This window comes from Salmo salar, chromosome ssa11 (assembly GCF_905237065.1).
Source record: "Salmo salar chromosome ssa11, Ssal_v3.1, whole genome shotgun sequence".
NCBI classification, from domain to species: domain Eukaryota; kingdom Metazoa; phylum Chordata; class Actinopteri; order Salmoniformes; family Salmonidae; genus Salmo; species Salmo salar.
In genome coordinates this window covers 97,578,531-97,601,053 of record NC_059452.1, presented here as the reverse complement: position 1 = coordinate 97,601,053, position 22,523 = coordinate 97,578,531, and the positions used below count along the sequence as shown (strand labels likewise).

General features: G+C 43.3%; 1 protein-coding gene across 1 annotated transcript; it reads right to left on the bottom strand.

Annotated features, from left to right (window-relative positions):
* Nucleotides 1-510: 510 nt before the first annotated feature.
* Nucleotides 511-18,368, bottom strand: LOC106563757 (glutamine--fructose-6-phosphate aminotransferase [isomerizing] 2). The gene is made up of 19 exons (XM_014129599.2): nucleotides 18,246-18,368; nucleotides 16,344-16,451; nucleotides 15,204-15,308; nucleotides 13,276-13,401; nucleotides 12,060-12,118; nucleotides 11,175-11,309; nucleotides 9,826-9,887; nucleotides 7,857-7,939; nucleotides 7,126-7,243; nucleotides 6,740-6,903; nucleotides 6,009-6,104; nucleotides 5,705-5,802; nucleotides 4,242-4,362; nucleotides 3,989-4,146; nucleotides 3,655-3,769; nucleotides 3,332-3,459; nucleotides 2,238-2,405; nucleotides 1,847-2,008; nucleotides 511-1,662 (listed from the first exon to the last, which is right to left on the bottom strand). The coding sequence occupies exons 1-19, from the start codon at nucleotides 18,250-18,252 to the stop codon at nucleotides 1,618-1,620; spliced, it is 2,058 nt and encodes a 685-aa protein (XP_013985074.1). The 5' UTR covers nucleotides 18,253-18,368; the 3' UTR covers nucleotides 511-1,617.
* Nucleotides 18,369-22,523: the final 4,155 nt, after the last annotated feature.

Here is a 22,523-nt window from a genome sequence, read left to right as displayed (position 1 = left end):
CAACACCGCCAGGCTGTGTAAGGGCTATTTGACCAAGAAGGAGAGTGATGGAGTGCTACATCAGATGACCTGGCCTCCACAGTCACACAACCTCAACCCAATTGAGATGGTTTGGGATGAGTTGAACCGCAGAGTGAAGGAAAAGCAGCCAACAAGTGCTCAGCATATGTGGGAACTCCTTCAAGACTGTTGGAAAAGCATTCCAGGTGAAGCTGGTTGAGAGAATGCCAAGAGTGTGCAAAGCTGTCATCAAGGCAAAGGATATATTTTGATTTGTTTAACATTTTGAGTTACTACATGATTCCATATGTGTTACTTCATAGTTTTGATGTCTTCACTATTATTCTACAATGTAGAAAATAGTTAAAATTAGAAAAACTCTGGAATGAATAGGTGTCCCCAAACTTTTGACTGGTACTGTTTTTATATAGATTAAATCAAATCAAGAGAATATTGGTCTTCATTCAGCTAGCACTATATGATCTGGAAACCATCACACACACACAAACATAAAGGCAAAAAAAGAATTGTATTTAAAAATGTTAAAAAAGTAATATACATAGTCAAAGATTAGGGGACAGATTCTGGCCTATTCAAAATTAGACATGTAAGACTAATAATCAGATATAAAATACAATAAATATCTACAATTTTAAACATATATCGCAATGTACATGTACACGCGTTTGGTCTAAAATAGTTTGCATATGATAAGGGCGTTATACAGTAACAGCCTCAAAGTACTCAGATATCTTCCCGTTGTAAAGAGGACATCAAACGAGAAATTGTCCACATAGCCAACAGTCCTTTGCTTGTTTTCTCTTTGGCTCAAACAAATACAGAGAAATAGAGTTGGAATACATAATTGTCAAAGCATATTATCTCTCTACCTTCTGTAATGTTAAGATTCAACTGTTCCTTCACTGTTTAAAAAGGTATAGTAGGCATCATGCAAATTAAATGATGTGCGAGCTATTACAAACAAACACCAAGACACTTTAGTCCTTGTCAGTCTACGTATTGCACAACTGTAAACATTTCGAGACTAAATGTAAACAATAGGCTCTGACATTGTTCCTTTGCTTCAGTGCCGAGCAGTAAACAGAATATAGATGTCCCTTCCTTATGTATATATAAAATTTAAAAAAATAAACATTCACAAGGCACTTATTGAGTAAGCATCATTGATTTTAACTCACTGATAGAACTCCAACACACCACTTTAGTCATGACGACTCTTCAGAGTTTAACGTCTACCATAAATACCAGGGTTGGGGTCAATTCAAATTGAAGTCAGTAAATTCAGGATTTTAATTGAAAATCCCAACATTTTTAAATAGGTTTTCCTTTTAAGTTGATTGAAAAGTCATTGAAAATACATTTTCTCAATAATTTAATTGGAATTTCAGTTTACTTCCTGAATGGACTGCCTTCAATTCAAATTGACCCAAACCCTGATAAATACCCAGTTAAAATTACACATTCAGTACCTGCCAACACACACAGTACACACACACACACAGTACACACACACACAGTACACACACACACACACACAGTACAGAGAAAGACACGCCTGACTGCACTACGGTATTTTGACTGGTTTGAAACTAGTAGTTACTCCACTGTCACAGACTTGGCTAGGTTCCTGGGGCAGTCCACCTGAGAAGACGGAAAGAAAATCTACATTAGTGTTAAGGTCTCGCACACGCACACAGACACAGAGCACGCAGACAGAGCACGCACACAGAGCACACACACAGCTTTTTAAAAACACCCTCAGACACAACACATACTATGACTGCTGTCGGCTGTAACAGAGGACCATTGGGGCCTGGTGACTTACATCGTATCCTCGGAGCACAGCCAAGTGGAAGGACATGAGCTGGAGAGGAATGACACTGAGGACGCCCTGAAGGCAGTCCACTGTCTGTGGCAACTCAATGGTCTTGTAAGCATTCTTAGTGATCTCAGGGTCGTCCTGGCAACACAGGATAATAGGCCGCCCCTGACAGGAAGGGGAAAAACAGCATCAATAACGATATAATCATTAAACTATTCTGTCCATTGTGATATTCCCTCAGGTGAATTATTTTTGAATAGCAGGGGGTACAAAAGCTACTTAATGTCAAAGTCAGAGAGAGGGAGAGAGTTCCCCCCCTCTGTGTGTGTGTGTGTGTGTGTGTGTGTGTGTGTGTGTGTGTGTGTGTGTGTGTGTGTGTGTGTGTATGTGTCACCTGGCGTGCAGTGACCTGCTGCAGAGCGTTGTGACACTTGGTGTAGCAGGCGTCTTTCATGATGATCATAATGACAGGCATGTGTTTGTCGATGAGAGCCAGGGGACCGTGCTTCAACTCCCCAGCCAGGATGCCCTCTGAGTGCATGTACGTGATCTCTTTGATTTTCTGTAACAGGAAAATAATAAAATGAAAGTCAATAAGCCATCTGGTCCTACTGAGAGTTATTTGACCTTTTTAATTTAACTTGGCAAGTCAGTTAAGAACAAATTCTTATTTACAACAACGGCCTACACCAGCCAAACCCGGACAACGCTGGGCCAATTGTGCGCCGCCCTATGGGACTCCTAAACACAGCTGGTTGTGATACTGCCTTGATTCGAACCCGGGTGTCTGTAGATGCACTGAGATGCAGTGCCTTAGAGCTCTCTACCCCGAGGCTCTCCAACTCTGCTCCTGGAGAGCTACCCTCCTGTTGGTTTTAACTCCAACCCTGTTCTTGGAGAGCTACTCTCCTGTAGGTTTTCACTCCAACCCTGTTCTTGGAGAGCTTACCGTCCTATATTTTTTTGTGGTTATTTTTTTATCCCCTTTTCGATCTCGTCATATCGCTGCAACTCCCCAACAGGCTTGGAAGAGGCGAAGGTCGAGTCGTGCATCCTCCGAAACATGACCCGCCAAACCACGCTTCTTAACACCCACTCGCTTAACCCGGAAGCCAGCTGCACCAATGTGTCGGAGGAAACAGAGATCAACTGACGACCAAAGTCAGCCTGCAGGCGCCCAGCGCACCACAAGGATCCACTAGACCACATTGGAGGGTAGCTCTCCAGGAACAGGGTTGGAGTTAAAACCTACAGGAGGGTATCTCTCCAGGAACAGGGTTGGAGTGAAAACCTACAGGAGAGTAGCTCTCCAGGAACAGGGTTGGAGCGAAAACCTACAGGAGGGTATCTCTCCAGGAACAGGGTTGGAGCGAAAACCTACAGGAGGGTATCTCTCCAGGAACAGGGTTGGAGCGAAAACCTAAAGAAGGGTAGCTCTCCAGGAACAGGGTTGGAGAGCCCTGCATGAAGAGTAGTTTCCGTGCTCACCAGCGCCCCCTCCATACAGGTGGCGTAGTTGTATCCACGGCCCATAACCAGCAGGGACCTCTGCTGGTACAGCTCGCTTGCAATGTTTTTGATCTGGTCGTCCAGAGTCAGAACCTCCTTAATCAACCCTGAGGAGAGGAACACCATACACATTCTGCATTAGCTCACAAGGACGTCACAGTGAGGGAATGCATTGGAGGTAGACAGATAAGGAGTGTAAAATGACAGGGGTGGCTAGAAGTTATAGATAAGGAGTTGACAGGGGCTATGAGAGGGGCGGAGGTTATGGGGGGGTGACGAGAGGCACAGAGAGTCAGGCTGACCTGGCAGCATCCTCAATCCGTTGATGATCTCCAGTCTCCTCTTCTGCAGGGAGATTCTGTCCTCACTCATCATCAAACCAAACATGGTGAGGGCCACAAACTGGCTGGTGTACGCCTGGAGAAAGTATGGGGCACTGTGAGTAGTCATGCACAAACACAAGTCTACGAGGCACTCGCATAAACACAGTACACCATCTCCTCCAAACCTCAACCTAGATACACATGTGAATCATGATATCAATATAGTCGCCGTGCTCAGTACGACACCACTGAGTTCACATTAACTGAGGCTTCCCTGTGAACAGACAGCAGTGTGGTGGTGGTGGTAGTGTACCTTGGTGCTGGCCACGCCGATTTCAGGGCCGGCGTTGATGTGAACACCGCAGTCTGTCTCCCTAGAGATGGAGCTGCCCACTGTGTTGGTGATGCCCACCGTCAGAGCTCCGCGGCCCTGACAGTAACGTAGCGTCATCAGGGTGTCTGCTGTCTCACCTGGAAGGAGGTGGAGTCATAGCGTCTTGTGAAACAAAGCACAATCAATCGCAGCAAGCACCATATCTGACCAGATAATGTGCAGTCTCACGTACCAGACTGGCTGATGAAGAAGCAGACGTCATCTCTAAAGACAGGAGTGATGCGGTCCAGGAAATCAGAGGCCAGTTCCACCATCACAGGTAGTTCAGTCAACTCCTCCAGAATCTGTCTGGTCTAGAGGCATCAAGGAAGGGTTTCATTTATCCGCGCTGGGTATCATCAATCACTCTATTTTTCATCTATGAACAACCGACTGTTCAGCCTGGAGTCTGGACTATTTGAGTCCTTTGTCTTAATATAAGCCATTTACCAGACGCTTTTATCCAAAACGACCCACAGTGAAGTGTGCATACATTTTTTATGTGTGGGTGGTCTCAGGAATCGAAGCCACAATCCTGACATTGCAAGCGCCATGCTCTACCAAATAAAATACACATTTTATTTGTCACATGCTTCGTAAAACAACAGGTGTAGGCTAACAGTGAAATGCTTACATACGGGACGTTCCCAACAGATTACAGAGAAAAATTGTAACACAAGGAATAAATACACAATGAGTAACGATAACTTGGCTATATACACGGGTACCAGGTAAATGAGGTAGATACACTATATACACACAAAAGTATGTGGACACTCCTTCAAATTAGTAGATTCGGCTATTTCAGCCACACCCGTTGCTGACCGATGTATAAAATCGAGCACACATCCATGCAATCTCCATAGTGAAACATTGGCAGTAGAATGGCCTTACTGAAGAGCTCAGTGACTTTCAACGTGGCACCGTCATAGGACGCCACCTTTCGAACAAGTCAGTTCGTCAAATTTCTGCCCTGCTTGAGCTGTCCCGGTCAACTGTAAGTGCTGTTATTGTGAAGTGGAAATGTCTTGGAGCAACAACTGCTCAGCTGCCAAGTGGTAGGCCACACAAGCTCACAGAATGGGACCGCCGAGTGCTGAAGCGCGCAGCGCATAAAAATCGTCTGTCCTCGGTTGCAACACTCGCTACCGAGTTCCAAACTGACTCTGGAAGCAACGTCAACACTGGAACTGTTCGTCTGGAGAGTCAGGAAATGGGTTTCCATGGCCGAGCAGCCGCACACCGTAAAACTTCAATTAAAACTTCAATTAAAACGCTGTCCCTTTTAATTGTCAGGCAATGACTTGATTGAAAGTAAGAACTGCCAAAAAGGTCAAAGTTTTTTGTTGTTGTCTGAAAGAGGCATACTAAGACAAAATAAACGTGACACAGTGTGTAAATGATAACACATTATTGCAGGAAATTAGATTCGATCTTAGTCCTGTATTGACGCTTTGCATATTTGACGGCTCGTCGAAAGGTTTCTAATATGTATCCGGATTAGTGTCCCGCTCCAACTGAGCAATACAGGACCAGGACCCATACAGGACCTTTCTCGTTACACCCACACAAGTGTCAATTAGTGATTCTCCTACTCAGTCTGCAGCCAAATGTCCATCAAATCGCCCCCCCACCCCTGACCCGTTTAGCACTCACCGCCACTCCAGCATGGAAACTGGTCCCACAGCCAATCAGGATGAGGCGTCTGCAGCGCCTGATCTCCTTCAGATGGTCTTTCAGCCCCCCCAGGACCACTGGTGATCAAAAGCACATCTCTGACACAAAACAACAAGATGCCTTTCTGATCTTCAGCTGCGGATCTATTTCTAAAGTTTGCTGTTTGGGGTACTGTGTGTGCCATTCCTAGCCTGGGTATCAGTCTGTCTGAGTTATCATTCCACTCGTCGTCATGTTTAGCATCACACGGAGTACATTGAGTGGATTTCAGGCTATGCCATACCTGTGTTGGTGTCAAAACAGATCCTTCCTCTCATGGTGTTGAAGACAGACTCTGGCTGCTCAAAAATCTCCTTCTGCATGAAGGCTTTGAAGTTCCCTGTGAGTCAACATCCAAATCAAATCAAATTTTATTGGTCACATACACATGGTTAGCAGATGTTAATGCGAGTGTAGCGAAATGCTTGTACTTCTAGTTCCGACTATGCAGTAAAATCTAACACATTCACAACAACTACCTTATACACACACAAATACACACAAATGTAAAGGGATGAATAAGAATATGTACATATAAACATCCATGTTATGCATCAATACCAACCCCAATAACAGATCACCCAGGAATACAGACAGACCCCAAGTGAAAGAAGACTGCATCAGGCTCTGACTCATTTCTGAAAACTGCACAGAGCTATTAAGTGCTTAATAATTCTAACTATCCCAGCACCTCTGCATAACCCTGGCCGTATCTACTGTACACTGAATGGTTATCAGCAGAGACATGTATTTAGAGGGGTGGGGCTAACTTTTAGAATGTCTAATATGGTTCTAATTCTAGTCAATCCGTTCCATAGTTTAAATAATCCCCATGTCATGTTAACGGGACACTAAAATGGCTACCATAGAATGTTGTAGTGTCATGTCAATGCATCAGAAACCTCAAAGTTCCAACTCTCTAAATACATGGCTCTTGTTATCAGTGTGTGACTGTGTGTTGTGATGACCCCTGACCTTTCATGATCTGCTGCAGCTCCATCTGTAGGGTCTGGATGGCCCGGTTAGGGTCCTCCCCGGCACAGCGGCTCATACGGTGCAGGGACAGCTTTCCCTGGGCCACCGCTGCTATGTCATCATCCCGCAGGTAGATCACCTTGTTGGTGTGTTCAATGATGGCACTAGGGGTGAAGCAGGAAGGACAGAGATATGTTGTTTTCTTAGTTTTTTTCCATAAGAGTGTGTAAGGAACATGGCAGTAATATACAGTACATGTAATGACAGTTGACGGCCAGTAGATAGGAGTGTAGAACACAATCAGTATTGAACTGGAAGAGCTACATGAATTACATCTGGGGTTAGTTATCCAGTTGAGGGGAGATTCATGTTCTCGTGGCTCTCACCTGGCATCAGATGCAAAGTAGAACTCCACTGCCTTCCTGTCACTGACTGAGTGCAAGGCTACGGTGCTGTCCACCCTGTTCCTGAAGTTCCTCTGCTGGATGCCTTCTATAAAGTGACCTGGAAAGTAGAAGGGGTCATGCAGACAGAACATAATAGAACAGAATGTATTTTTCCAGAAGGAACTTCCGTTGTATAACAGCTTATAACATAACTCATTACTAAACCTTTTGAAATGTAATTGACACTAAACATTACAGAGAGATATTATTTAGGCTCACCCAAAAGGTGAAAGGGTGTTCTTAACATTTTGTCTTTGGTAAGTTTCCCTTTTCACCTCCTTAATATTACACTTAATTTCAAATCAGTCATGTTTATTTTCAGCTAAATTAAAACATATTTATCAAAAGCATGGTTCCGAGCACAAGAAAGTTGAGAGCTGAAGTTGACATAAATTCATAAAAATGTCAAGCTAAGTGCTCTGCTTGATGACAAACAGCACTTTACCTATACAGACGAGATTGCACAAGCAACTCTGGTCACAAATCCCAACCTACAACTCCACATGCTCATTACAGCTACAATACACAACAGGGGTATTACAAATTATAAAGGAGAATACTTAAAAACACCAGGACTAAAAGTATCAGTTTGCCACCATCAAGAGTTGTCTGCCAACAGCTGGCCTATTTTTCCAGAGGCACCCAGAGAGAGAAGGCAATGAGGGACTCACCAGTACTGTTGTACTGAATAGGAATCTGTTCCATAGACAGCTCATACTTGCTCCTCACGCCAATCAGCAGAGGACTTCCTCTCCTAAGGCAGGATGACAGTGACAGAGTACGTTAGAGGCTGAGACTGGAATGAGACAGGGTGAGAGAGGATGACAGAGGCCGTTAGAGGCTGAGGCTGGAATGAGAGAGTGAGCCAATGTGAGAAACTGGTATGAACTAGACCTACATTTTTTGGGCCAAATCAAACCGCTGTCTGAGACCAGCTCTCTTAGAATAGACAAAGGCAGTCATAACACACCCTCCACTTTCTCCCACACAGAGTAGACCACATCCGTTCACTCAGCTATAAAGACAGGCCAACAGCATCCCACACACCACAAACATCACTCAATTTGGTCTTGTACAATCACTTGTTTTGTTCATTATAATACCCTGAAATATTTATGGTTAGACCAGTGGCATGGGCCTGCAGAAATTCTGATGCTTAAAGTTAGAGAGGGAGATATAAGACCAGCTTCAGTGATTTTTGCAATTCGTTCCAGTCATTGGCAGCAGAGAACTGGAAGGAAAGGAAGCCAATATCAAGCAACAATACCATGAAGGAGGGCATTGTTGGATAGAGGGGGTGAGGAACTACAAACACTTGTAGAATGACTTAATTGTAACCATTCTTTCCCCTGGAAAGCAACTCTGACAAGAGACAGCAAACTACACTCAGTGGATAAGAGCCCTCTCTGTAAAAGCTCCACTCTGGTCCCTAGCCCACTCAGGCTGAAAGAGGCATAAGAGCCCTCTCTGTAAAAGCTCCTCTCTGGTCCCTAGCCCACTCAGGCTGAAAGAGGCATAAGAGCCCTCTCTGTAAAAGCTCCTCTCTGGTCCCTAGCCCACTCAGGCTGAAAGAGGCATAAGAGCCCTCTCTGTAAAAGCTCCACTCTGGTCCCTAGCCCACTCAGGCTGAAAGAGGCATAAGAACCCTCTCTGGTCCCTAGCCCACTCAGGCTGAAAGAGGCATAAGAACCCTCTCTGGTCCCTAGCCCACTCAGGCTGAAAGAGGCATAAGAACCCTCTCTGGTCCCTAGCCCACTCAGGCTGAAAGAGGCATAAGAACCCTCTCTGTAAAAGCTCCTCTCTGGTCCCTAGCCCACTCAGGCTGAAAGAGGCATAAGAACCCTCTCTGGTCCCTAGCCCACTCAGGCTGAAAGAGGCATAAGAGCCCTCTCTGTAAAAGCTCCACTCTGGTCCCTAGCCCACTCAGGCTGAAAGAGGCATAAGAACCCTCTCTGGTCCCTAGCCCACTCAGGCTGAAAGAGGCATAAGAACCCTCTCTGGTCCCTAGCCCACTCAGGCTGAAAGAGGCATAAGAACCCTCTCTGGTCCCTAGCCCACTCAGGCTGAAAGAGGCATAAGAGCCCTCTCTGTAAAAGCTCCTCTCTGGTCCCTAGCCCATTGAGCGCTCTCATTTGAAAACTGAGAGGGGAGGAGAAATCTTAACTAACACAAAACACACACAACCACTAGTTTGCACACACACAGACAGACACACAGTGAACAGTGTTGCTTACTGTGCATAATGTGCCACTTTTACAGGTATACAGTTAACATTATGCTGATAAAAAGGATGACAAAATGTGTATAGGTTTCTTACATAACCCTCATGCCTTGTTCATACCTGGCTTTACCGTTTCACCTAAACCAGAACATTGCATTATAGTGGGCATGTGGTGACCGAACTCTTTGAAACAGGATCAGATTCCCTGATTCAGGGGCTTCCACTTGAACTTCCACGGAACTTTGTGCTTAGTGAGAGTTCTACAGGATATTATGCAACCCTTGAGATCAGCAACAGGGTTAGAGGTCAGGCAGGGGGTCAATCTATAATGGAAGGTAAAGTGTTCTGGTAGGCAGGGCGAACGTGTGAGAAAGAAGGGATGTGGCCGAGTAGAGAAATGTCAGAGGGATCATACTGACCTGGTGGCTATAGCTTCCCCCGGGAAGTGGATGCTTTTGAAAACCAGAGCAAAAGCCCCTTCCTTGGAGAGAAGAGACAAAAGCAGTACAGCAAGTTAGCAGTGTCAGAAATTACATCCTGTAGACCTCAGTGAATTCACATCCAATATGATCTCATTTAGGACAGGATGATATTGACACAATGAGTCATCAACAACAGTCAGATGCACTATAATGTTTAGACTTCATAGCTTGCACTCATGTCCGACATCAGTCCCTAGACGGGCTAAACCCAATAGACATCAGTCAAAGGAAAGCGATAGAGGACAAAAAGATAGGAAACTATGGCAAATCAGCTGAACCCTCTATCCCCTGCCTAAACCCCAGCCCAGCCACTATGCTCCCTCCTCCATCCCTCCTCCCTCTATCCCCTGCCTAAACCCCAGCCCAGCCACTATGCTCCCTCTTCCATCCCTCCTCCCTCTATCCCCTGCCTAAACCCCAGCCCAGGGGCCCAGTAAGGTGAGGAGATGGGGTACGCTGGGAGGCAGGGTGATAGATGGGGTACGCTGGGAGGCAGAGAACCTGAGCTCCACACACTCAGGCTGTAGGAGGAATAAGAGGCCTCTCTGTGGAAGCACTACTCTGCTCCCTAGCCCTGAGCTCTCTCATTGGCCAAACTGAGAGGGGAGGAGAAATGTAAAACAAATAAACACACACACACACACACACACACACACACACACACACACACACACACACACACACACACACACACACACACACACACACACACACACACACACACACACACACACACACACACACACACACACACACACACACACACACAGCTTATGATTCAGTCTGTTTTCAATTATGCCAAGAGCTAATCTCGTTGTTCAACTTTCCCCTTCTTTTATTGAAGCTACAGAGTGAGGTCTTCGTTTTCTTCTGGGGTAGTTGGGTGGGGTGGGCTGATATTCAGGATATTAGGTCATCTTTCAGAGCCACTTCTAAAACCAGACTCAACCAGATCCCAGCACGCTGAACACAGCAGGACTTTTAGACCCTAAAAACCTTTTCCTTTTAGGTTGTGGAGGGCATTAGGTTAGCTGCTACATACGGACAACTGCTGTTGATTATGTGATGTGGTTAAAGGGAAACAGTAAAACAAGCCAGACGGGGGGGACGGGGGGGGACGGACGGACATTGCAACATACAACCCCAGCTGACATATCCTAAATTAATTCTGTTTGTTTGTCACAACATAATCAACTACCAGACCACATGCGGACGGGACTGTTAATTGTGTGTGGTCATATACTGAGATTTTCCCAGAAGAACCCACACCCCTCCATGAGGCTTACCAGCTGCTGGATGACGCGCTCCACCAGGGTGGAGAAGGACACATAATCGTTCTCGCTGTTGTCATAGACATATTTAATCAGCTTGGGGATGACCTCGGTGTCCGTCTCTGACTCAAACTTGTACCCCTTGGATTTCTGACGGCAGTATACAACAAAACACTGCTGTTAGTTACAGACACAACAACCTTCAAAACAGACAAGATTTCTCTCAACAAAAATAAGAGATGTAGCCTAACTCTCAGTCTCAGTTATTAGCTCAGTCTGGCTAATGAAATAGCAATGCAGACCCTGACATAACGCATCCATGAATGGCAAAGACAAGACAATTCAAGGGGATTTATTGGCATGGGAAACATATGTTAACATTGCCAAAGCAAGTGAAGTAGATAATAAACAACTGACAATCTGTACAGGAATCTACGGTCTGACCCATCAACAACAACAGAAATAGAATCCATAGAAAGGGCTTGGTAACTCTGACCCTGGTAATTTCACTGGTAAACTAATGGGTACAATCACAATGGCTGCCAGTCCACCCATTATGCCACCATTGACTTGAATGGGGAGGCCAGTTCTATCGATTCCATTTCTACGTCAACACCTTTATACATCCACGCTACAGAAATAGAATACTGTCCTTTCATTAAATAACATTAGCTAACGTCTACAAACAAACCCCACATACATGATCTCTATTGGGCCTAATGACCAACGGCCTAAGGGCGTGTCTGTGTGGTCTTTACACTTGTAAAACGACACTTCTTCTGGTTTATGACGTCTGTACAGAGCTGTATACACGTGCACAAAGGTCTAGTAGCAATAATGTGTTCAAGGTGTGTAAATAAATGTCCAAATTGGAAGGCCTTGTGTGTTCTCACAACTTACCAGGTATTTCCTGAGCTCCTTGTAGTTAGTGATGATGCCATTGTGGATCACAACAAATTCTAAGGTGAAGAACAGAGATCACATGTCAAATATTTGGCATTCACAGAATACCTATTCCTCTGTGACAGCGTAACATTATCTTGTGTCAAACATGGGTTAATAGCTACAGTGTAATTATTGTAAGTAAATATCTACTCTGCTCTAACTAGTCTTTCAAACAATCAATCAATTTTATTTCATAAAGCTTTTTACGTCAGCACTTGTCACAAAGTGCTTTACAGATACCCAGGCTAAAACCTCAAAGAGCAAGCAATGTACATGCAGAAGCACAAACATGCTTGTATTTAAGGTCACAGTCTCTCTTGTTTTATGTCCTAGGCCAGGGTTCCACAAACTGGTTTTATTTGGCCAATAGTTTTCTGAGCCAATATATAATTATTATTATTTCCCATTATTGGACCAGGAAATCAGCTCCAAGTGATTTTAATTTTGGAAATCTAAGTATTCCCACCCATTATAGAGAGACACGTGATCCTATACAAATGTAAGCAAGGATTCAAATTATTATGTATTAGTCAAATATTATATCTGTTTAAGCTTCTTGCGGTCAATTTGCGGTCTACAAATTATTATGTTCTGGCCACCCAACCATCCACTCAATAAAAATAATACGTAAAAAATTTAAATTGGTCTGCGGCTGAATCTAGTTGATGATCCCTGTCATAGGCGAACATCCTGGTTTCTTTATGATTTACTATCATGATGGAGCTACTCTCTAAGGTGAACTCAAGCATATCTGCATAGGCCTCAGGAGAAAGCTCAGGCAGGCTAGGACACCAGGCAATACATCAGACAGCATGGCGTTAAGCCATCTCATTATCTAGCAAAAATGACCCCTGACACCTTTCTCTTTAAAGTTTTCATCTGCTTTCCGGTGTTTCTCTTCCTTAAGGAAAACAGGGCCCATTAAATGAAGGCAACATCAGGGGTCAGTTAACGACCTCTAAATGTTAAAGCAGATGACTGTTTTCAAGATGCTCTTTCAGGGGCTGCAATGTAAAGCCAATGGGGACACATTATATTGTACCAAGGTTCTCTTGTATTTAGTGAATGACTGCATTATAGTATGTTTACAAACCGCTTAATACTGTACTAACATTGCTTCAGCAATTCTCACCATCTAATGTGGGATCCTACAGTACGAGTGTGTTCTTACCGTTGTTCTTGTCGGAGCGGTGTGGATGGCAGTTGACAGCGTTGGGCTCTCCATGTGTCGCCCAGCGGGTGTGAGCAATGCCAAAGTGTGTGTCCAGCTCAATGTCCAGGTCAATGGAGTCATTCTCTGATCACACACACAATCAACGATCAGACTAAAACATCAATATGTGTGTGTCAAAATCCTTTTATAACATTTTTGACATGCGTTTTTCTGGATTTTTTTGTTGTTATTCTGTCTCTCACTGTTCAAATAAACCTACCATTAAAATTATAGACTGATCATTTCTTTGTAAGTGGGCAAACGTACAAAATCAGCAGGGGATCAAATACTTTTTTCCCCCACTGTAGGAGAGTAGCGAGGGAGAGTAGAGAGTTCAGCTTAATATAGGAGAGTAGCGAGGGAGAGTAGAGAATTCAGCTTAATGTAGGAGAGTAGCGAGGGAGAGTAGAGAGTTCAGCTTAATGTAGGAGAGTAGCGAGGGAGAGTAGAGAGTTCAGCTTAATGTAGGAGAGTAGCGAGGGAGAGTAGAGAATTCAGCTTAATGTAGGAGAGTAGCGAGGGAGAGTAGAGAATTCAGCTTAATGTAGGAGAGTAGCAAGGGAGAGTAGAGAGTTCAGCTTAATGTAGGAGTGTAGCGAGGGAGAGTAGAGAGTTCAGCTTAATGTAGGAGAGTAGCGAGGGAGAGTAGAGAGTTCAGCTTAATGTAGGAGAGTAGCAAGGGAGAGTAGAGAGTTCAGCTTAATGTAGGAGTTTAGCGAGGGAGAGTAGAGAGTTCAGCTTAATGTAGGAGAGTAGCAAGGGAGAGTAGAGAGTTCAGCTTAATGTAGGAGTTTAGCGAGGGAGAGTAGAGAGTTCAGCTTAATGTAGGAGAGTAGCGAGGGAGAGTAGAGAGTTCAGCTTAATGTAGGAGAGTAGCAAGGGAGAGTAGAGTTCAGCTTAATGTAGGAGAGTAGCGAGGGAGAGTAGAGAGTTCAGCTTAATGTAGGAGTGTAGCGAGGGAGAGTAGAGAGTTCAGCTTAATGTAGGAGAGTAGCGAGGGAGAGTAGAGAGTTCAGCTTAATGTTTAATGTAGGAGAGTAGAGTTCAGCTTAATGTAGGAGTGTAGCGAGGGAGAGTAGAGAGTTCAGCTTAATGTAGGAGAGTAGCGAGGGAGAGTAGAGAGTTCAGCTTAATGTAGGAGAGTAGCGAGGGAGAGTAGAGAATTCAGCTTAATGTAGGAGAGTAGCGAGGGAGAGTAGAGAGTTCAGCTTAATGTAGGAGAGTAGCGAGGGAGAGTAGAGAATTCAGCTTAATGTAGGAGAGTAGCGAGGGAGAGTAGAGAGTTCAGCTTAATGTTTAATGTAGGAGAGTAGCGAGGGAGAGTAGAGAGTTCAGCTTAATGGTGGAGAGTAGCGAGGGAGAGTAGAGAATTCAGCTTAATGTAGGAGAGTAGCGAGGGAGAGTAGAGAATTCAGCTTAATGTAGGAGAGTAGCAAGGGAGAGTAGAGAGTTCAGCTTAATGTAGGAGAGTAGCGAGGGAGAGTAGAGAGTTCAGCTTAATGTAGGAGAGTAGCAAGGGAGAGTAGAGAGTTCAGCTTAATGTAGGAGTTTAGCGAGAGAGAGTAGAGAGTTCAGCTTAATGTAGGAGAGTAGCGAGGGAGAGTAGAGAGTTCAGCTTAATGTAGGAGAGTAGCAAGGGAGAGTAGAGTTCAGCTTAATGTTTAATGTAGGAGAGTAGAGTTCAGCTTAATGTAGGAGAGTAGCGAGGGAGAGTAGAGTTCAGCTTAATGTAGGAGTGTAGCGAGGGAGAGTAGAGAGTTCAGCTTAATGTAGGAGAGTAGCGAGGGAGAGTAGAGAGTTCAGCTTAATGTAGGAGAGTAGCGAGGGAGAGTAGAGTTCAGCTTAATGTAGGAGTGTAGCGAGGGAGAGTAGAGAGTTCAGCCTACTGTAGAGCTCCTCATCCAGAGCCTTGACCTTCCCCCTCTTCTTGATCAGGCAAATGTTGACCTTGTCACCATTGTCATTTCTCCTAGGGCCATCCACTCCGACACCTGAAAGCCAAACGCAGAAAAAACATGAATCTATTACAACCATAATCTCTTGGGATGGTAGTGTTGTAATATAGACCACATAGTGAGTGTCTCAGCCTTGTCTCTGTGTCAGATACATTTTTACTCGGTCTTGTCTCGGTGTCAGATACATTTTTACTCGGTCTTGTCTCTGTGTCAGATACATTTTTACTCGGTCTTGTCTCGGTGTCAGATACATTTTTACTCGGTCTTGTCTCGGTGTCAGATACATTTTTACTCGGTCTTGTCTCGGTGTCAGATACATTTTTACTCGGTCTTGTCTCGGTGTCAGATATATTTTTACTCGGTCTTGTCTCGGTGTCAGATACATTTTTACTCGGTCTTGTCTCGGTGTCAGATACATTTTTACTCGGTCTTGTCTCGGTGTCAGATACATTTTTACTCGGTCTTGTCTCGGTGTCAGATACATTTTTACTCGGTCTTGTCTCGGTGTCAGATACATTTTTACTCGGTCTTGTCTCGGTGTCAGATACATTTTTACTCGGTCTTGTCTCGGTGTCAGATACATTTTTACTCGGTCTTGACTCGGTCTCGAACAATGAGAACTCATAATTTCTTCCCGAGACCAGCTAAGCAAAAAAAATTTAATAATTATCAGCTCATAAAACCACTTCGCCAGGCCAAATATCCACACTCCCTCATAACCCATTCATAACGTATTGCCTATTGAAACCTGGGCTTCCTACTTCACTAGTAACATTAAGGTCCTTTACTTTCATTGAAAAATATCTTCTAACTTTGTCGCGCTTGTCAGAATTTCGCTTCAGGTGGTCTCGAGCACAACACTGGTGGGCAGACTATGTAAACATGAGCATCTCATCAAATTACACAATAATTTAGTTCTGGGTTAACTGAGATTATTACAACCCTGAACCATAGTGACCTGTTGGACTTTATCAAGAGGCTATGTGGAGACAAGATATCTTCCTTGGCCTCAGGGTGTCTCTCGTCTATGATTGAGATCAAATAAGACCACAACATGATGGGGTTTTTTACCTGCAGAGTCATATCCCCTGTACTCAAGTCTCTGCAGTCCTTTTACCAGCGTGTCAAAGATCTCCTTCCTTGTCCGTGGCACTCTGTAGTTCAGGTAGGCAAAAATTCCTGCAAGAAATAAAAGGGACAAGTTGTTTTATTTTTCAACAAGCACAAAAGTGTTATATTCAAGAAATAACAAACTAACATGATTCACAACGGCCAGTATCCCAAATTACATGTCTTAGACTCAAACCATTATATTATACATGGGGTTGCATCTTTGCTACATTGAATGGGTTGGTATGAAGAGTCAGTGGGCTGGATCTACAGTGAGCTCCAAAAATATTGGGACAGTGACACATTTTGGAGCTATGAGGTTAAAGTGCAGACTGTCAGCTTTAATTGGAGGGTATTTTCATCCATATCGGGTGAACCGTTTGTTTTGGTTGTTTCAGATTCATTTGTTGCCTAATAGAAATGAATGATAAATAATGTATTGTGTCATTTGGAGTCACTTTTATTGTGAATAAGAATAGAATGTTTCTAAACACTTCTAAATTAATGTGGATGCTACCATGATTATGAATAATCCTGAATAGATTGTGAATAATGATGAGTGAGAAAGTTAGACGCACAAATAGAATTCCCCCCCCCCCAAAATGCTAACCTCAACTGTTATTGTAATGGTGAGAGGTTAGCATGTCTTGGGGGTATGATACTTGTGCATCTAACTTTCTCACTCATCATTATTCACAATTTATTCAGGATTATTCATAATCATGGTAGCATCCATATTACTTACTATTAATTTCTATTGGGCACATAATCATCTGAAAACACAAACAACAAATGCATCCAACAAGTTTGTAGAGTCAAGCTTGATGTAATCATTAAGTGCTAGGAATATGTTACCAAATACTAATCTTTTGGCTACTTTAATACACATACAGTGTACGTGAATTTGTCCCAATACTTTTGGTCCCTTAAAATGGGAGGACTATTTACAGAAAGGGCTGTAATTTCTAAACGATTCACCCGACATGGATGATTATACCCTCATATTAATGCTGACAGGCTGCTCTTTAACCTCATCGTCATTGTATCCTTTCAAATCCAAAGTGCTGGAGTACAGAGCCAAAACAACACAAAAAATGTGTCAGTGTCCCAATACCTTTGGAGCTCACTGTATTTCCAACGTCTGTAGCAGTTTGACGGCAGCTGTTTCATCCGTGAAAATGAGCTCCTTTCAGAGACCCAGGTCTAACAGCTATATGCAAAGCTCTGTGTTTAACAGAGCAGTCCAGATGTGGTCGGTCGAGTTTTACATACGGGATGCCAAACTGTATTTTCTAACTTTCAATAGCCAAACATTAGTGAATTATCTAATTATTTGTTTTTAGTAATGTTGAGGTTAGTAATGTAAAGGTTAGTAATGTTAGTCATGTTTAGTATGACACAAAACTACATAGGTCATTAACGCAAATGCGTGCAGAAACTTCCACAAATACCAATGAATATGCATTTTAATGGCAGTACAATTATAAAGATCTATTATATACATTATGAGGTCGTGGGCGTAACTGTTAATGTGGCCACGGTCTGTATCCCGAGGAGAACGTCGAGTTGATACTCTCTTACGTCAGAATTGATCATTAAAAAAATGGACTTTTAAAAACAGGTTAGGAGAACTTACGCAGGAGGTTAGGATAATTAACGTAACGGGTTATAAGAAACAGGTCAAAGTTAGGAAAAGAGTTAGCGTTAGCTAAAATACAACAACAAAACATTACTTTAGACGTCAATTTGACATAAACTGTATCCCATCCGCGAGCTAGCCAGCTGTGTTAGTTACTGCTATTTGCTAAGAAGTTATCTAGCTAATAATCATAATAGTCACGAAATAGTACATATTTGCCTTACCACACATGGTCCAACAGAATACCGTAGTCTTTCAAGTGAAAACTGTCTTGGATATTGTGGAAGATATTCAGAGATGTCGGGCTACAACTTTTAAAGTGAAGGCGTGTAGGAACCCAGTACCCCGCCCCCTGTTTCCTTGACAACTTGTTTGGGGGGGATCATTGTACCCTCTAAGCCGCTGTGAAATATATTTTCCATTAAAAAAAATATTGTATTTTCAGCTGTTTGAAGCTGGTGTACAAAATCAAAAGTAATAGACACAAAAACAAAAACTTAATAACTGGAAGCACAGAAATAGTACACATAGAACATATCTACCGTTTCTTAGACTTGCTTTCAAGTAGAATGATAGATCTATAACTAACAATGTGAATTTGGGCCGACTAAAAAAATTACATATTGCCACTTTAACCTTTATTTTGACAGGGATTCATGCTGAGACCAAGGTCTCTTTTACAGATGAGCCTTGTAATTACAAAAATATACACATCAAATACAAATACACAGTGCAAAACAGAAATACAAAACACGATCATAGGAAACAGTAATAAGGTCTGAATTGCCCTATAGGCACCAAAACATCCAATTGGACATATTTCTGAACTATCTGGAGTGTAAACATATTTGCCCATTATCATTCCTATTTTCCCTAAATACCTAACCCTTAACCTAACCTAACCCTACCCCCAAAACCCCAACCCTTAAGCTTAAAATAGCATTTGAACAAATTCAGGACCTGAAAAAAAGTCCTGACTTTTCAAAAAAGCTATTGTTTTCCTACATTTTCACTACATTCGGTTGAAATGTGAGGACATTGGGGTCCTGATAATGTAGGAAAACAAGTACACACACACACACACACACATTGGTTTTACTATCCTTGTGGGGACAGAAAAATGTATTCCCATTCAAAATCCTATTTTCCCTAACCCATAACCCAACCCTAATCTTAACCCCTAACACTAACCCTGAAACTAAATCTAACCCATAACAAAATTCTCCTTGTTTTGTTATTCTTGTGAGGACTTCTGGTCCCCACAAGAATAGTAAAACCAAACCACACACACATGATACAGGATACTTTTCCTAATAGCCAGATCTGGAGTATCATCATTTCACCAAAGAGTTTCTTCTCATCAAGGTAAAGTACTCCTCAAGAGAATATATGATATATTAGACAAATGATGGGATGATGGGAGTGTCAGAGTTTAAGACATCAAAGCACAACAATAATGCAATATGTATATTTTGTTTCTTACTCATTTACGCAGACAAAATGATACATAGCTTTCAAAGATGGACCATTTGTTTTTAATGGATATATTCCCTATGGCAGACGTTATTCTAATGGTTTTAAATGTTTCATGAGTTTCATGGTAATGCATAGTCATCAGTGTGTCCAATAACATTTTAATGTGGTCCAGGAGGATATAGCATAGAGTTGTCATTGTCTGATCTTACACAAAGCTGGTGTTGGTGAGTGTGTTGTTGAGTGTGTTGTTGAGTGTGTTGGTGAGTGTGTTGAGTGTGTTGCGTTTGTTGTTGAGTGTGTTGTTGAGTGTGTTGCGTTTGTTGTTGAGTGTGTTGTTGAGTGTGTTGGTGAGTGTGTTGTTGAGTGTGTTGTGTGAGTGTGTTGTTGAGTGTGTTGTTGAGTGTGTTGTTGAGTGTGTTGAGTGTGGTGGTGAGTGTGTTGTTGAGTGTGTTGAGTGTGTTGGTGAGTGTGTTGTTGAGTGTGTTGCGTTTGTTGTTGAGTGTGTTGCGTTTGTTGTTGAGTGTGTTGTTGAGTGTGTTGCGTTTGTTGGTGAGTGTGTTGTTGAGTGTGTTGGTGAGTGTGTTGTGTGAGTGTGTTGTGTGAGTGTGTTATTGAGTGTTTGGCGAGTGTGTTAAGTGTGTTGTTGTGTGAGTGTGTTGTGTGAGTGTGTTGTTGAGTGTGTTGTGTGAGTGTGTTGGTGAGTGTGTTGGTGAGTGTGTTGTTGAGTGTTTGGTGAGTGTGTTAAGTGTGAGTGTGTTGTGTGAGTGTGTTGTTGAGTGTGTTGTGTGAGTGTGTTGGTGAGTGTGTTGTGTGAGTGTGTTGTTGAATGTGTTTGGTGAGTGTGTTGTGTAAGTGTGTTGTGTGAGTGTGTTGTTGAGTGTGTTGTTGAGTGTGTTGTTGAGTGTGTTGAGTGTGTTGTTGAGTGTGTTGAGTGTGTTGTTTAGTGTGTTGAGTGTGTTGGTGAGTGTGTTGAGTGTGTTGTTTAGTGTGTTGAGTGTGTTGGTGAGTGTGTTGTTGAGTGTGTTGAGTGTGTTGTTTAGTGTGTTGAGTGTGTTGGTGAGTGTTTTGAGTGTGTTGTTGAGTGTGTTGTTGAGTGTGTTGTTGAGTGTGTTGTGTGAGTGTGTTGTTGAGTGTGTTGGTGAATGTGTTGGTGAGTGTGTTGTGTGAGTGTGTTGTTGAGTGTGTTGGTGAGTGTTTGGTGAGTGTGTTAAGTGTGTTGTTGTGTGAGTGTGTTGTTGAGTGTGTTGTGTGAGTGTGTTAGTGAGTGTGTTGTGTGAGTGTGTTGTGTGAGTGTGTTGTGTGAGTGTGTTGTTGAGTGTGTTTGGTGAGTGTGTTGTGTAAGTGTGTTGTGCGAGTGTGTTGTTGAGTGTTTTGGTGAGTGTGTTGGTGAGTGTGTTGTTGAGTGTGTTGGTGAGTGTGTTGTTGAGTGTGTTGTTGAGTGTGTTGAGTGTGTTGTTTAGTGTGTTGAGTGTGTTGAGTGTGTTGTTGAGTGTGTTGTTGAGTGTGTTGTGTGAGTGTGTTGTTGAGTGTGTTGTTGAGTGTGTTGAGTGTGTTGTTTAGTGTGTTGAGTGTGTTGGTGAGTGTGTTGAGTGTGTTGTTGAGTGTGTTGTGTGAGTGTGTTGTTGAGTGTGTTGGTGAGTGTGTTGTTGAGTGTGTTGTTGAGTGTGTTGTGTGAGTGTGTTGGTGTGTGTGTTGGTGAGTGTGTTGGTGTGTGTGTTGGTGTGTGTTGTTGAGTGTGTTGTGCGAGTGTGTTGGTGAGTGTTTTGTGTGAGTGTGTTGTTGAGTGTGTTGTGTGATTGTGTTGTGTGGGTGAGTGTGTTGAGTGTGTTGTGTGAATGTGTTGAGTGTGTGTGTTGAGGGTGTTGGTGAGGGTGTTGTGTGAGTGTTTTGTGAGTGTGTTGGTGAGTGTGTTGTGTGATTGTGTTGTGTGAGTGTGTTGGTGAGTGTGCTGTGTGAGTATGTTGTGTTTGTTGTGTGAGTGTGTTGTTGAGCTGTGTGTATTTATATTGTAGCTGATAAAGTAATTTCATCACTGACCATAAATATAGCAATGAAACATGACTGTTAGTCACTTTGGATCAAAGCTGCTAAAGAACATATATTTTTATTATGAAAGGGAAACCCTTCCCATGGGGATTTCAGTCTTCCATCAATTGTCTCAGTGGTGAGCTGACGTCCCCACCTAAACTGACAATTCCAACTATTGCTTAACATTGTGCTAGAGTGCGTGGTCTAGAAGAGATTCTTGAAGATAAAGGTAATAGCCACTGCGTCATAAAAGCCTTTGATTCCAAGTGACAGCCAATAGAAAAATGTTACTTGTTGCATCAAGAGTGAGGGCGAGAGTTCCTTTGTGTAGATTTTACTATGCTCGCCTTCTCCCCCAGATATCTTGGTGTGGCCCACAGAGTTTTTGCTCCATAACAAACAGCAAGTCAGAGAGCAGAATGCTCAGTCACTGGCTGGGCAGCAGGCCGAGGCGAGGGTGGACCGCTGTCTCCAGATCAACACCAGACATCCCATAGGGCCCACCGCGTAGGTGTAGGAAATGACATGCTATGCAGTCACTCTGGGAGAGATTTGGTGGGGGCAGGGGAATGATTACTGGAAGGCATGGGTTGTGCCTGTGGCAATAAGAAGGGTGGCTTTGAATGAAGCCATGGGGGGCTGAGGAAACCCATTATGTTAAAGCATGGAGGGGATATCAGCTGACTGGCTCTGTTTGTGCCTATATGTTTTACATGAACAACTGAGCTATTGATATTCACCGGCTTCATTAACAAGTGTAAATGTGAGGGAATCTCACAGGGCAGTATATCAGTCAGGGGCACAGATATAGGCTGACATAGCAATACTGTACAGGGTTAAATGAAATCCCAGCACTGCAGCCTGTGAGTTGTCCAGCCACAGTGCAGATGGTGTCACAAAGAGGGGGATTCCACCTACTGGCGATAGTTAGTATCTGCTGAAGACATGACCATCACCTCACAGTGCAACAGCGGCAGGTTTCTATTCCTGTCAATCAG

Coding starts and splice junctions, on each gene's coding strand:
- LOC106563757 (XM_014129599.2), bottom strand. Junction 6,105..6,739: donor GCTGCAGCAGATCATGAAAG/GTCAGGGGTCAT, acceptor GTTGACTCACAG/GGAACTTCAAAGCCTTCATG. Junction 4,363..5,704: donor GTTTCCATGCTGGAGTGGCG/GTGAGTGCTAAA, acceptor TGATGCCTCTAG/ACCAGACAGATTCTGGAGGA.